The following is a 16207-nucleotide window of genomic DNA, read 5'->3' on the forward strand; positions in this document are numbered from 1 at the left end:
TCACATCTTGGGGCCAGAAGACAAAACAAACACCCATGAATGAATGTTAAAGAGCCTTTAAAAGGTGATATTTATATATAATCTGTCTCCTTTTAAAGGGTTAAACCAGTGGAATGTTCCTTTAATCTGACCCAGGTCACGCGTCGGCGGCTCCCGGTGGCCACGCCCCCTTCCTGTCTCACAGTGGTTCAAACTGATAGGACAAATATTCTTGGTAAGATATTTGACTCTTTGCAGTGTGAAAGAGTCCAGGTGACGTCTGATGGTGAGTTGCCCCCCCCCTGAACTGGACTGAAGCATGATGGGAAGTGTAGTTCTCTGTTGTCGGTGTTCCAGGTGGGCGGGGCCGTCGGGGTTGGGTTGGGGGGGGTTCAGGGTCTGACGGTGTCTGAAGATCCTCCTCACATGGGGGGCACGATGAGACCGGCCATGGCTGCAAACACACACACACACAGTCAGTTCACCTGGAGGGAGGGGGGAGGGGAGGAGTCTAACACAAAAGGTGTAAACAGCTTAAAGGGATTCGCCAACATTTTTCTTTTTTCGTGTCTCGCCTCACTCCCAAGTCCATGACCAGCAGATAGACACCATCCTTTCCACTGTGCGTGCAGTAACAAGGGAGATAGAGCCGTATCGCCTGTAATTAGCTTAGCTCAAACACTGGAAGTGTATAGGTAGTGTTAGCCTGCCTCCACCTAAAGTCGCTAATTAGCTTAGCTCAAACGCTGGAAGTGTATAGGTAGTGTTAGCCTGCCTCCACCTAAAGTCGCTAATTAGCTTAGCTCAAACGCTGGAAGTGTATAGGTAGTGTTAGCCTGCCTGCTACCTAAAGTCGCTAATTAGCTTAGCTCAAACGCTGGAAGTGTATAGGTATTGTTAGCCTGCCTCCACCTAAAGTCGCTAATTAGCTTAGCTCAAACGCTGGAAGTGTATAGGTGGTGTTAACCTGCCTCCACCTAAAGTCGCTAATTAGCTTAGCTCAAACACTGGAAGTGTATAGGTAGTGTTAGCCTGCCTCCTACCTAAAGTCGCTAATTAGCTTAGCTCAAACACTTGAAGTGTATGGGTAGTGTTAGCCTGCCTCCACCTAAAGTCATCAGAGAAAGTCTTCAGCAACTCTAAACAGAAACCGGCGGGCCGATCTTCGTCTCAGAGCTGACAAAACTCTCCGGTAAGGCATCTTGAGCGGTCAAATGCCGGTAACGGGACGAGATCGGTCAAAACGGAGGGTTCAAGCAAAGACGGTTTATTTGGTTCAAGCTAGCTACATCGAGGGTAGGTTAGCTTCCTGTTTCAAAGTAAAAGCACTAATTCTATCGTCATGGTTTTCTGTATGTAAAGGGCAACGGGTGTTTTATTTTGTAAAAGTAACCGGAAGTGCGTTGGTCACAACGGCTAGCTTGAGTAGCGCCGAATTCGTCCGAACAAAATTGTAAACAGCTGGTATTTAGACAAATTAACGTCACACTGCTGATCTAAACGGCTACTTTCTCACCTAAACATGTTTGAAATGTGGATAAAGTGATATATTTACAGAGTTTAGAGCTAAAATGAAATCAGCTTCTGACTGCTGGTTTCAGCTCAGGTAGGAGGCAGGCTAACACTACCCATACACTTCCAGTGTTTGAGCTAAGCTAATTAGCGACTTTAGGTGGAGGCAGGCTAACACTACCTATACACTGTCAGTGTTTGAGCTAAGCTAATTACCGGCGATACGGCTCTATCTCCATGGTTACTACACGCACAGTGGAAAGGATGGTGTCTATCTGCTGGTCATGGACTCGGGAGTGAGGCAAACAGACACGAAAAAAAAAATGTGGGCGTATCCCTTTAAAGATCAGAGTGAGTGACATGGAGACGAGGGGAGGGGCTGGGAGTGGGAGGGGGAGGGGGGGTTGGCACAAAACACCTGAAGTCTCCTACTTCACCTCCTGTTTCCATGGAGACGGCTGATTGACAGGTGGAGCCCCTTCAGGTGTTTTGGTGCCACAGATCTTATTGTATAATTATCACATATTTATTGATCAGTTTTAAGTTCTTTTTCTACTGTTTCAGTTTGTTTCGATGATTTTTCTTTTTTTCTACAGAGAAAAAAATCCAGTTTTCAGTTTTCAGTTTTTTTTGTTTTGATGATTTTTATGATTTTTTATTTATATTTTTTGACCTTTTTGCTCCACAAAGTGCCAGAAGTTATGGATCAACTTTGACGTCTGCTTGCGTCATACTCATACTCATCGCCGCTGTGGGATGGGGCCGGGGGGGGGGGGCGGGGGGCATGGTGGTGGTGGTGAGGGGGTGTGGGGGGGGATGGGGATGCTCACCCTGGAGGTTGCTGCCATTGGTGGTGGTGCAGGTGGGGGGCGGGGAGGTCTGTGGCCGCACAACAGGGGCGAAGGCGCTCTTCTGTTTGACTGCAGAAACCATATGGACAGGAGAGAATGAACAAGGGCCTATGGAGCTGAGGAAGAAGAGGAGGAGGAGGAGGAGGAGCAGGCAGACGGACGGACAGAGGAGGTGAGTGATGGATGGTGGACAGGAGGAGGAGAAGGAGGGGCGTGCAGGAGGAGGAGGAGGAGGAGGAGGAAGAATGGGTCCGTGCCTCAGGAAACACAAACATCTGCACATCTGGCAAAGTTGATCCATAACTTGAAGGACTTTTTTCTTTTTCTTTTTTTCTATTAAAAACCAACCTGACAGCAGAGTGTGTGTGTGTGTGTGTGTGTGTGTTTGTGTGTGTGTGTGTGTGTGTCCGTCACCTGCCTCCGTCGTGTGTTTTACTGTAATCTACATGTTAAAGGACAATTCCACTCAAATCCAACCTGGGCTCTAGTTTCTAATATTTCAGCTCTAACAGAATGAATGTGTAGATTTTCTTTTTACTGTCCCCTGTAGACCGAATCTCCTTGTTGTTTACATTCTACTTCCGGGTAGAAAACCAGCACGTAATGTGAATGAGATCAATAGTAACGAACGAGAGTTTAGCTATATATCATATTTTTCACGCCCTATCACCGTTTAGACAAATCTGTAATGATTGAAGAAAAATTAAGTTACTATTTCTCTGTTGTGTTGCTATGTGTTGTATTTATTCAGTTTGGGGGAATCACGGTGTCTAGAAAGCATCAGTGGCTCAGCTGACAGGGACAGCTAACGGTAGCTAAGCTAACAGCAGCAGCTAAGCTAACAGCAGGACGTCAGCTGTTAAAACCCTCCCGTTGTGGGACACGACATGAAACTACTCCAGTTAGCTCAGTCATGTTGGAACTCAGATATCCGCTGGAGAAAATATTTTTTCATGGAGCGTTTATTGAGTCACTGAGTTATTAAAGTTAAACAGGTAGCTAACCGTTAGCCCGGCTAATCTCTGATAACCATGACTAATTACAAAAACGTGCACACATAAATAGTAATGTTTGTCCAATCATTGGTTTTATAAACTTTACAAACATCAGATTAGTCTAAACGGTGATATAGTGACATGAAAAAGTAGATATATAGTGAAACTCTCGTCCGTCACTATTTTTCGAATGCTGGTTTTATGTCCCTGCATCGCCACGGCAACGTAGAATGTTTAGGCTGTTTACATCCCATAAACCAGACAACGTCAGACGTCTTCAAACAGACACCGAGGGGTTCGTTACCTTAAAGAACGACGACATGTTTGGAAACGGAGCTGGAAAGTCTCACGAAGTCTCGCGTGAACTTGTGAAGTCTCACGTGAGAGACACGTTGACAAACTCAGTGTGTTTACAGGCAGAATAAACAATAATCATATAATTTACTCTGACGCTACGAGGACGTTGTGGCTCTGAGGTGATAAAACAAACTGGAGCTTCAGACGTGGAAACATGATAGCCTTCAACTTGACTCTCACACGAGACTTCACAAGTTCACGTGAGACTTTGTATTCCAGCTCCGTTTACCAACATGTAACAGACCCCTCGGTGTCTGTTTGAAGACATCTGACGTTGTCTGGTTTATGGGATGTAAACAGCCTAAACATTCTACGTTGCTGTGGCGATGCAGGGACAGACAGAACTAGTTACTGCAGGACAGGGGACAGTAAAAAGAAAATCATTCATTCTGTTAGAGCTGAAATATTAGAAACTAGAGCCCAGGTTGGATTTGAGTGGAATTGTCCTTTAAAGTTCAACAATTCACACTCATCAGTGTGTTCATCTGGAGGCAGTTAGCATAGCATAGCTTAGCTTAGTTTAGCTTAGCTTAGCATAAAGACTGGACTCTCTTCATTGTTTTATTAAGACACCTGTGAAGAAACACACCTGTGGAAGTGTCAGTCCCAGGAAGTGGGCGGAGCTACGACCTTTGAGTCGTTTTTTTTTTTTATAACATAAGGAAGAAGAACAGGTGCTTTCAGTCACATCCCATGATCTTCATCATGTTCAACAGTGTGTTAACGAGCAGAGCTACTGAACCAAGCTGTCGCTGCAACATCAAACCATGACAGAGGAAGAGGAGGAAGAAGAAAATATCCATGACTCAGGAAGTTCAACCCTTTAGTGAGTTTCTCTTTTCTCTTCTGGAGCTTTCAGTCGTCACAACATCTGTTCAGATTTCTGACGACGTGAAGCGGAAAACCAGCATTTCTGGGCGGAGCTTACCTTACCCAGAGCTGCAGGTGGTTTGATCCTAAGTTTAGATTTGAAATGTTCTTCAGTTTCCACGACGGCGTCTGCTGAAGAAGACCATGAGGTCTGACTGAAAGCTGCACGACTCAACTCCTCTGTTGGTTCTGAGCTTCATGCTAAGCTACGCTAACGCCTCCCTCCAGCCTCCTGAACCTGAACACATCTCACCCTGCACCTGAACGCCTCATTTTGCACCTGAACACATCTCATGTTGCACCTGAACACATCTCACCCTGCGCCTGAATGCCACATTTTGCACCTGAACGTCTCATTTTGCACCTGAACATCTCATTCTGCACCTGAACGCCTCATTCTGCACCTGAACACATCTCACTCTGCGCCTCAGGCCTCATTTTATACCTGAACGTCTCATTTTGCACCTGAACGTCTCATTCTGCACCTGAACACATCTCATTCTGCACCTTCACTGCAAAAATTTATTTTTAGATCATTTTCACTTGTTTCAAACTAATTTTCACTTGAAATAAGTAGAAAAATCTGACAGTGAAAGCAAGTTTTTTGTGCTTTTAATAAAAAAAGAAAAACTTGCTCCACTATCAGATTTTTCTACTTATTTCAAGTGAAAATCTGCTTGAAAGAAGTAAAAAGTGTCAAAAACAAGCTACTTTTTAATGTGATGAGTCTTATTTTAAGTAGAATGAGATTTGTTTTGACTAGAAATGAGACAAATATTCTTGATAAGAGTTTGAGTTTTTGCACCTGAACGCCTGATCCTGCACCACAGAGTCTGAACATGAGGCTGTGAAAACAAACGAGGATTTAAGGATTTTTCAACAACAACAGTCGGTCACTTCCTGTTGTTGTTGTTGTGTGTCTGTTTGTGTGTCTGTTTGTTGTGTGTTTGTTTGTCGGCTCAGATTAAAGGGATAGTTCAACATTTTGTCAAATTGGCCCATCGCCATAATCCCTATAGTCATAGCAGTAGGTTCGTTACCTTTAATTGTTGGTGCAAGCTATTTTTAGAACGGCGGAGCAGAGCCGTGAGCTGCTCAGAGCTACGCTACCAATGGAGGCTCATTATGGGATTTCTTGGTTTCCCTTCATCAAACTCATCAAATACACAATCCAACAACTCCACAACGCTCTGGTGGACAAGTTGTGACCTGCACATTCACCACGCTATGAGATAATAACACAACGTTACCACACAGAGTTGTTTTAGAGGGAAATGCAGAGACTGCTTGATGAAAAACTGTCCCTGAAGGCAACACGCATCAGCGGTTTTGCATGAATTTCCCTCTAAAACAACTCTGTGTGGTAACGTTGTGTTATTATCTCATAGCGTGGTGAATGTGCAGGTCACAACTTGTCCACCAGAGCGTTGTGGAGTTGTTGGATTGTGTATTTGATGAGTTTGATGATGAGGGAAACCAAGAAATCCCATAATGAGCCTCCGTAGCGTAGCTCTGAGCAGCTCACGGCTCTGCTCCGCCGTTCTAAAAACACCTTGCACCGACAATTAAAGGTAACGAACCTACTGCTATGACTATAGGGATTATTATGGCAATGGGCCAATTTGCCAAAATGTTGAACTATCCCTTTAACGCCTCGGCCCGAAGCCGAAGGATGTTAGAAGACTGTTAGTGAGGTTAGTGGGGGAGGGGGGGGAGGCTGATGAGGAGGAGGATGGACAGGGGGACAGTCAGAGGAGGGAGGGAGGGGGGTGAACAATGCAATGCGGTGTTCAGTCCACACACACACACACACACACACACACATTAACACACACACACACACACACACATTAACACACACACACACACCCTCGGCGGCGGAGGAAGCTGTAGCTCAGCCAGGCGAGTTGTTTGGTCGCCAGGGACGACAGCATCACCTGGCAGGCTGCGTTCTGAGCCGCTACCGTCTAGAAACGAGTCTCACCGAGCTGCTTTGATACCGCAGCCAAAACAACGACTTCACCGCTCTCTCTCTCCAAAACAACAACACACCTGCGCCGTCCAAGCAGCCGCCGCCACTCCAGGCGAGTTAAAGGGATAGTTCACCCAAAATTGAAATGCACTCATTATCTCCTATACTCCCCCTCATGTGGACTAATAAGGGCTATGGGAGAAGTTTCAGAGTCCTCCGTGGCTTCTCTGAGTTACAGGGGGTCCACACTGCAAAAACTCTAAATCTTTCCAAGAATATTTGTCTTATTTCTTGTCAAAATGTCTCATTTCTAGTCAAAACTAATCTCTTTCCACTTAAAATAAGACTCATCACCTAAAAATGAACTTGTTTTTAGATCATTTTCACTTGTTTCAAACTAATTTTCACTTGAAATAGGTAGAAAAATCTGCCAGTGAAAGCAAATTTTTGTGTCTGTAATAAGAAAGAAAAACTTGCTCCACTGTCAGATTTTTCTACTTATTTCAAGTGAAAATCTGCTTGAAAGAAGTAAAAAAGTGTCTAAAAACAAGCTACTTTTAATGTGATGAGTCTTGTTTTAATTATAATGAGATTTGTTTTGACTAGAAATAAGACAAATATTCTTGGTAAGATTTTGAGTTTTTGCAGTGTACATGACGGTTTAGAACGGAGCTCACTTTTCTTCGTCCAAAAAGACACACCAAAAAACATCCAAATACCTCGATACTGCTCGTCTGTAATGTCCGTCTTGTATTGAAGCCCCGACATGAGAAATTGTCCTGAAAAAAATTAAATAAGTCTATATTTCAAGCTTGTTTGTAACGGACATAGCCTACATACGAGCAGCATGGAGGTATTTGGATGTTTTTTGGTGTGTCTTTTTGCTACGAAGACAGCTGGTATCCATTTGCAACCGTCATATTGACATGCACTGCTACGCTGAGACCCCCTGTAACTCAGAGAAGCCACGGAGGACTCTGAAACTTCTCCCAGCCCTTAGTCCACATGAGGGGGAGTGAAATTTCAATTTTGGGTGAACTATCCCTTTAATCAGAGCCCACATGGCGCCAACATGGCCGACACACAACTAGTGTAGCGGCGGCGGCGGCTTCTACAGCTCTCAGCTCATTCTCCTGCTGCTACATGGTCGTCATTATCCAGGACAAAGTCCACAAAATAATTGATTTTTGCATTTTCTTCTGTTCTGCAGTTGTGTAATAGTATTTTATTTTGATTAGAATAATTTTCTTATCATTTATAATGCTTTTAATTATTATTTTAATTATTTTAGGAAGCACTGCGGCCTCTTAAACGACACTGTAGACACTTAATTCACATCAGTTATGTTTAGTGGGAATCACTGCACCATCCAATAGCAATTAAGTGACTGATCTAGCACGATTATAGATTTTTCTTGGTACGATTATTGTCACACTGACACTGAAACTGACGACCTCACAATCATGTTTGATCACAAACTGCAAAACTATCAATTAGAAAAAGTTGTTCACATCCGCACAACGTAACATTAAGTGAATGATCACCACGCTATGAGATAATAACACAACGTTACCAGACAGAGTTGTTTTAGAGGGAAATTCATGCAAAACCGCTGATGCACGTTGCCTTCAGGGACAGTTTTTCATCAACAGTCTCTGTATTTCCCTCTAAAACAACTCTGTGTGGTAACGTTGTGTTATTATCTCATAGCGTGGTGAATGTGCAGGTCACAACTTGTCCACCAGAGCGTTGTGGAGTTGTTGGATTGTGTATTTGATGAGTTTGGTGCAGGGAAACCAAGAAATCCCAAACTCACGGCGGTGCTCCGCCGTTCTAAAAACAGCTTGCACCGACAATTAAAGGTAACGAACCTACTGCTATGACTATAGGGATTATTATGGCAATGGGCCAATTTGACAAAATGTTGAACTATCCCTTTAATACATGTGAGTTTCACTCATCTGCTTCTCTGGTTTCAGACATAATGTTTCTTTAGAAAGTCACGGCATTGAGGAATCTTTACGTTAAATGAACCGTGGCCTTTAATACTGTTGTTAATTGTTAGAACAAGTAATCAAACTTTGCTTCTTATCTCAACGAGGCTCAATGTTCCCTTACTGGTCTATCAGAAGCTGCTTTCAGCCTCATCACTGGTCTTCCTCTGTTATGTCTACTGCTGTTGTTGAAGCACAAACTCAAATTAAAACTGACTCTGACGTTGCAGCTGCAGAGTTTATAACCTCTGCACTGCAAAAACTCAAAATCTTACCAAGATTATTTGTCTTATTTCTAGTCAAAAACAAATCTCATTCTACTTAAAATAAGACTTGTCTCATTAAAAAGCAGCTTGTTTTTGACATTTTTTTTACGTCTTTCAAACATATTTTCACTTAAAATATTTCACTGGCAGATTTTTCTACTTATTTCAAGTGAAAAATTAGTTTGAAACAAGTGAAAATGATCTAAAAACAAGTTAATTTTTAGGTGATTAGTCTTATATAAAGTGGAAAGAGATTAGTTTTGACTAGAAATGAGACAAATATTCTTGGAAAGATTTTGAGTTTTTGCAGTGTAAACCTCCTCAACACTTCAACTCATCAATCAAACCACACTGCAAAAACTCAAAATCTTTCCAAGAATATTTGTCTTATTTCTTGTCAAAATGTCTCATTTATAGTCAAAACTAATCTCTTTCCACTTTATATAAGACTAATCACCTAAAAATTAACTTGTTTTTAGATCATTTTCACTTGTTTCAAACTAATTTTCACTTGAAATGAGTAGAAAAATCTGCCAGTGGAAGCAAGTTTTTGTGCTCGTAATAAGATTTTTCAGATTTTCCTACTTAATAAGTAAAAAAATGCTTGAAATAAGTCTAAAGTGTCTAAAAACAAGCTACTTTTTACGTGATTTTACGTATAATGAGATTTGTTTTGACTAGAAATGACATTTTGACTAGAAATAAGACAAATATTCTTTGAAAGATTTAGAGTTTTTGCAGTGCAATCAATCAGCCAATCAGAGCACACTTCACACACACACACACACACACACACACGACTCCCCGGCTCAGAGCGGATGTGGGCGGGGCTTAGAGCGGATGTGGGCGGGGCTTGCAGCGTGACTGACACTCACTTGCGTAAGCGGAGTTGGTGGAGCCGTTGAGGAAGCTGGGGGAGCCGGGAACGCCCAGGTTGGTCATCCCCGCTCCGTAGCCGTTCATGGTGGACGTGATGGTGTTGTAGTTGGACTGCTGGGGGGTGGAGCTGGGGACGTAGCCACGGGGGGACACGCTGTTGGAGTTACGGGAGTAACCTGGGGGGGAGGAGGAAGAACATATTTATTATTATGTTGTCTGTCTGCATCAACAGTACGGTCACTTTGACACTCTAAACTCAAAATCTTTCCAAGAATTTTTGTCTTATTTCTAGTCAAAACAAATCTCATTCTACTTAAAATGAGACTCATCACATAAAAAGTAGCTTGTTTTTAGACACTTTTTACTTCTTTCAAGCTAATTTTCACTTGAAATAAGTAGAAAAATCTGACAGTGGAGCAAGTTTTTCTTTCTTATTACAAGCACAAAAAACTTACTTTCACTGGCAGATTTTTCTACTTATTTCAAGTAAAATGAAAATGATCTAAAAACAAGTTCATTTTTAGGTGATGAGTCTTATTTTAAGTGGAAAGAGATTAGTTTTGACTAGAAATGAGACATTTGGACAAGAAATAAGACAAATATTCTTGGAAAGATTTTGAGTTTTTACAGTGTAAAGAGAACACAGTTCTTAGTTCTTTAGTTTTCTTTTCAGTCAGATTCATGTTGTTGTCCTCTCTTGTCTTTTTAACTGTACACACTGCAAAAACTCAACATCTTCCCAAGAATATTTGTCTTATTTCTTGTCAAAACTAATCTCTTTCCACTTAAAATAAGACTCATCACCTAAAAATTAACTTGTTTTTAGATCATTTTCATTTGTTTCAAACAAATTTTCACTTGAAATAAGTAGAAAAATCTGCCAGTGAAAGCAAGTTTTTAGTGCTTGTAATAAGAAAGAAAAACTTGCTCCACTATCAGATTTTTCTACTTATTTCAAGTGAAAATCTGCTTGAAAGAAGTAAAAAGTGTCTAAAAACAAGCTGCTTTTTAATGTATAACTATGTTTTGTGTTTGTAATAAGAAAGAAAAACTTTCTCCACTGCTTTGATGATTCAGACGACAGAAAAGAAACAAAGAGACGTTTTAAAGGGATAGTAGCATTTTTTTAAAGTGGGGTTGTATGATCTACAAATAGCCCCTAAGTACTTTAATTGCAGTAGAAGACTCTCTGCCGTTAGCAACGCCAGCCCATAATAGCCCTGCCCAGAGATTTCCTACAACATTGTTGTGAATGGACCCAAAGAAACGGCCTATTTTCACGGCCTAAAAGAGGTTTTACCTGAAAAAAAATACACAGTTCCATTGTTCACTATAATATAATTTATTATTAATATAAGTTATTATTTGGACCTAACCAACTGCTGATGGGCGGGCGCTAACCCTGGGCGGAGGGATACGTGAGTTGGTTAGGTCCAAATAAAAACTGGGCTGGAAAAAATTATATTATAGCGAACAATGGAACTGTGTATTTTTTTTCATGTAAAACCACTTTTAGGCCGTGAAAATAGGCCGTTTCTTTGGGTCCATTCACAACACTGTATGTTGTAAATCTCTGGGCAGGGCTATTATGGGCTGGCGTTGCTAACGGGAGGAGTGCAGAGAGTCTTCTACTGCAATTAAAGTACTTAGGGGCTATTTGGAGATCATACAACCACACTTTAAAAAAAAATGCTACTATCCCTTTAACTGATCAGTTGATCAATAACTCTGATGTGTGACCTCAGACTGATGTGTCACAGTAGAAACATTAGAAACATGTCCGACAGAGGAAACAGCTGCTGTGTTGTGTATTGCAGCAGTAAATCTCTCCCTCCTCTTCCTCTGATCAGTCCGGGGCTCACGAGCCGCCGTTTTTATTAATGTTTTAATCACGGTGGATAATTGCACCGGGCACCAGGAGCTGTTACACACTGGAGGAGGGGGGGGGGGGGGGGGGGGGGGGGGTTATAGGGGGGGTGAGGCAGTGTCGGGGGGGGGGGGTTGTAATGTTTCGACCGGCGCTCACCGCACATAAACTAAACACTTATGAATTTTCAGCTCGGCCTCGTTTCCCATGACCTCATAGATTCCTGTAAGGTGTTCGCTGCCGATGGGGAAAGCAGACCGGAGCGCGCGTGTGTGTGTGTGTGTTTCTGTGTGTGTGTGTGTGTGTGTGTATGTGTGTGTGTGTGTGTGTGTGTTTCTGTGTGTGTGTGTGTGTGGGGGGGGGGGGGGGGGGGGGGTTAGGGGGAGGTGTCCGGGGAGTAAAAGCAGCTCGATCTGTTTCCTGTCGACGTGCGTTTGACGAGCTGATCACTGAGCAAGAACGACAGGAAACATGGAGACGATCTGACACACACACACACACTCTAACACACACACACACACACACACACACACACAGACACACACACACACACACACACACACACACACACACACACACACACACACACACACATACACACAGACACACACACATGTTACAGCAGCAACCGAGGATCCACGGCTCTAAATATTTCCAGACTGAGTCGCTGCCTCCTGGTCGTTCAGAGAGCCAAGACAAGAAGGAGCAACAGTAACTATAGAGTAACTGTAACTATAACAGTAACTGTAACTGTAACAGTAACTGTAACTGTAGAGTAGGGCTGTGCCAAAAAATCGATTCACATAACAATTCATGTGAATCATTTAATACGATTCAGAATCGATATAAAATGTCCCAAAATCGATTTAAAAAAATAAAACAATGAAACCAATTCTAAGGAAAATCCATTTCCTTAGAATTCAAAAGGCAGCATGTTTAACTGCACTATTGTTTTAATAAAGAGGCACTTTTAATTTTGTTACTTAAGCAATATGTGATATTGCTTTTATGCAACAGTTTTAACACTGCAAAAACTCGAAATCTTACCAAGAATATTTGTCTTATTTCTTGTCCAAATGTCTCATTTCTAGTCAAAACTAATCTCTTTTCTCTTAAAATAAGACTCATCACCTAAAAATTAACTTGTTTTTAGATCATTTTCACTTGTTTCAAACTAGTTTTCACTTGAAATAAGTAGAAAAATCTGCCAGTGAAAGTAAGTTTTTTGTGCTTGTAATAAGAAAGAAAAACTTTTTCTACTTACAGTATTTCAAGTGAAAATCTGCTTGAAAGAAGTAAAAAGTGTCTAAAAACAAGCTACTTTTTAATGTGATGGGTCATATTTTAAGTAGAATGAGATTTGTTTTGACTAAAAATAATACAAATGTTCTTAGTAAGATTTGAGTTTTTGCAGTGCAGTCTGTCTTGTAAAGCAGACTGGAGTAGATCATGAGGATCTTTTCACACCGACAGACTGAAGCAGAAATCATTAGGAATCAAATCCTTTTGAATCGAAAATCCATTATGAATCGAATCATAGCCCCAAAAATCAGAATCAAATCTAATTGTGAGATAGTAAAAGATGAAGGTATAAGAGTAACAGCAGTTTACCCTGGTCGGCCTGCGAGGCCTCGGAGATGTTGACGGCGAGCTGGCTGCTGAACGAGTTGACTCCCATCATGCCTGAGTGTGCGGCCGAGCCGGTGAGCGACGGCAGCTGGTTGTGGCTGCGGGGAACGCTGTAGAGCGCCTCGGTCAGGTCGGCCGCCCGCTTCAGGATGATCTCCTGCAATAATCAATAACCAATCATCAATAACCGATAAAAAAGCTCTCAAAAAGTAGCTCATCAGTCAAACCATGTAGAAAAATCTGCCAGTGAAAGCAAGTTGCTCCAGATTTTTCTACTTAATTCAAGTGAAAATCTGCTTGAAAGAAGTAAAAAGTGTCTAAAAACAAGCTTTTTTTTTTTAATTTAACCTTTATTTAACCAGGCGAAATCAATTAAGAACATGTTCTTACTACTGTTTAATGTGATGAGTCTTATTTTAAGTAGAATGAGATTTGTTTTGACTAGAAATGACATTTTGACTAGAAATAAGACAAATATTCTTGGTAAGATTTTGAGTTTTTGCAGTGCAGTCTGTTAATAGAATCACTGAATGTCTGTTGTTTTAGTTTAGAATAAATCAGTGTGTCTTAGAATTAGAAAAAACTTCATTGTCCCGCTAAGACAGGAACGTAATCTTTGGTCTCACTTACAGTACACTACACACTACATACACTGCAAAATTTTACCAAGAATATTTGTCTTATTTCTAGTCAAAACAAATCTCTTTCTGCTTAAAATAAGACTCATCACATTAAAAAGCAGCTTGTTTTTAGACACTTTTTACTTCTTCGTCAAACCATAGCATCAAACTAGAATAAGACTTTCTTTTTTCTCTCTTTTTCTCATCATCTCATTCATTATTATTGTTTTGTATTATTCATTCATGTTTGTATTGTTCCTCACTTCCTCATATTTACTGTTTAATCACTTACTTTTCTACTTATTTTTGTTGAATTATTCCCTGTCAAAAATTTAAACATGTCTTCTACACTGCAAAAACTAAAAATCTTTCCAAGAATATTTGTCTCATTTCTAGTCAAAACTAATCTCTTTCCACTAAAAATAAGATTCATCACCTAAAAATTAACTTGTTTTTAGATCATTTTCACTTGTTTCAAACAAAATTTCACTTGAGATAAGTAGAAAAATCTGCCAGTGAAAGTAAGTTTTTTGTGCTTGTAATAAGAAAAAAAACTTGCTCCACTATCAGATTTTTCTACTTATTTCAAGTGAAAATCTGCTTGAAAGAAGTAAAAAGTGTCTAAAAACAAGCTGCTTTTTATGTGATGAGTCTTATTTTAAGTAGAATGAGATTAGTTTTGACTAGAAATGAGATAAATATTCTTGGTAAGATTTTGAGTTTTTGCAGTGTAGTTCCATCCAAAACAAATAGGTATAACGACATTCAAAAAACATATTTTTCTTTTTCCCTGCAGGTTAAAGAAGAAGAGACACACTGAGCTGAACAAACACCCAGTGATGTCACAACGAAGCCATGCCCCCTGACAGGAAGTCACGTGACCGCAGAGCGAGCGCTGTCGGACAATCAGAGCCTCACCTGGTTGTTGTGCGGCATCCCATAAAGAGCCTCCACCAGGTCGGCCGCTCGCTTCAACAGCACCTCCTGCAGGAGAGAGAGAGGAGGGGGGGGGGTTATGCTGCGTTCAAAACAACTCGGAGGTCGGAAATCCCAACTCGAAAATTTCCGACTTCCGACATCATTGCGTCGTTCACGCTGCAGGAACTCTGGAGAAAAAAAACAGTTAGGAATGCAATTCTTATTCAGTCCTGGCTGATTCATTTTCAGTTAGTTTATGCAAATTGTGTGAAAATAAAGATTAAACAATGGTTTATAGTGGCAGGTGGTTCCAAGCTGTGCCAAAAATGGACATTTTGGAAAGTTCGCCTTAATATTTTGTAGTAAAATCTCAATAATTTTGTCCTGCTTCAATTAATCAGAATCAACCACTGCAGAGACAATGTTCATATGTTGTACAATGATTTTATAGAGAGTTTGAGCTTCATCAGCATTATTCTAAAGGGCACTCATCAAAAATATGATTTTTTTTTAGGCGAATATTAATTTTATTAATTTTTTTTATGTGTGTCATCTTCATTTACTCTTCACCAGTAACAGATATACTGAAATTTACACATCTCAGCAATTCCTCAATTCAATTTTTACCCTTTATTATGACACCAAAAGTATTCAAATAGACCTTGTGGTTGCAGAGATTATACTCATTTTATTATGGATATGCAATTTTCGAGAAAAGGCCTAAAAAATAGGCTGGTTTCCGTCACATACGAGGAACCGCAATTTCACACCATACAACAATCACAGCTTAATATAAACGTATTTCATATAGGCTACAAAAATATGCATTCAAACCTCAACAAATAACTTAAAATGTCTAAATTCTAACCGTTTAAGACGAGGGCCGCCATGTTTTGAGTTTCTGACCTGTAATTTCCGAGTTCGACGCCGTTCAATTCATTTTTTACAACTCGGAGCTCGTTTTTTTTCCAACTTCCGAGTTGTCTTGAACGCAGCATTATTAGTTCACCTGTCACAGGCCACGCCCCCACCCACACCTAAACCGCCGAGGCTCCGCCCCCTCCGCCACACACACACACACACACTCCTCTCTGGCCCCGGGGCAGTTTTCCCATCAGCCCACGGGAGAGGAAACGTCCAATCTGAGCATCGGCAGCTCGACGTGTCGCCACGGTGATGGAAGGGCCGGCGAATAAATAGATAAACACACACACACACATTAGTAATGCATAAACACACACACACACAGAGGAGGGGGAGGTTTGAGGAAAAGAAGAGGATGAAGGAAAAGAAAAAACAGAAAAAAATAACAAGAAGGAAACAGGAAAGAAAAGAAAGAAAAGAAAAGAATGAGAAGAAAAGAAGAGAAAGGGAAGGGAAGGAAAGAAAAGAAAAGAAAAGAAAAGGAAAAGAATGAGAAGAAAAGAAAGGAAAGGAAAGAAGGAAAAGGGAAAAACAGAAAAAAATAACAAGAAGGAAACAGGAAAGAAAAGAAAAG

The 16207-nt window shown here is 41.0% G+C and overlaps 1 protein-coding gene across 1 annotated transcript in view; it reads right to left on the bottom strand.

The window, feature by feature from the left end:
• Nucleotides 1-364: 364 nt before the first annotated feature.
• Nucleotides 365-16207, bottom strand: part of LOC310992594 (transcription factor COE3) — a gene marked incomplete at its 5' end in the record, with an annotated part of 154576 nt that continues 138733 nt past the window's right edge. The window contains 5 exons of the mRNA XM_083980687.1: nt 365-433; nt 2322-2411; nt 9672-9851; nt 13154-13328; nt 14710-14775. Coding sequence (XP_083836813.1) covers nt 402-433; nt 2322-2411; nt 9672-9851; nt 13154-13328; nt 14710-14775 — 543 coding nt within the window. The 3' untranslated portion in view covers nt 365-401. The remainder of the gene's footprint in view (nt 434-2321; nt 2412-9671; nt 9852-13153; nt 13329-14709; nt 14776-16207) is intronic.

The sequence above is a fragment of the Trachurus trachurus genome (genome assembly GCF_905171665.1).
Source record: "Trachurus trachurus genome assembly, chromosome: 10".
Lineage (NCBI taxonomy): Eukaryota > Metazoa > Chordata > Actinopteri > Carangiformes > Carangidae > Trachurus > Trachurus trachurus.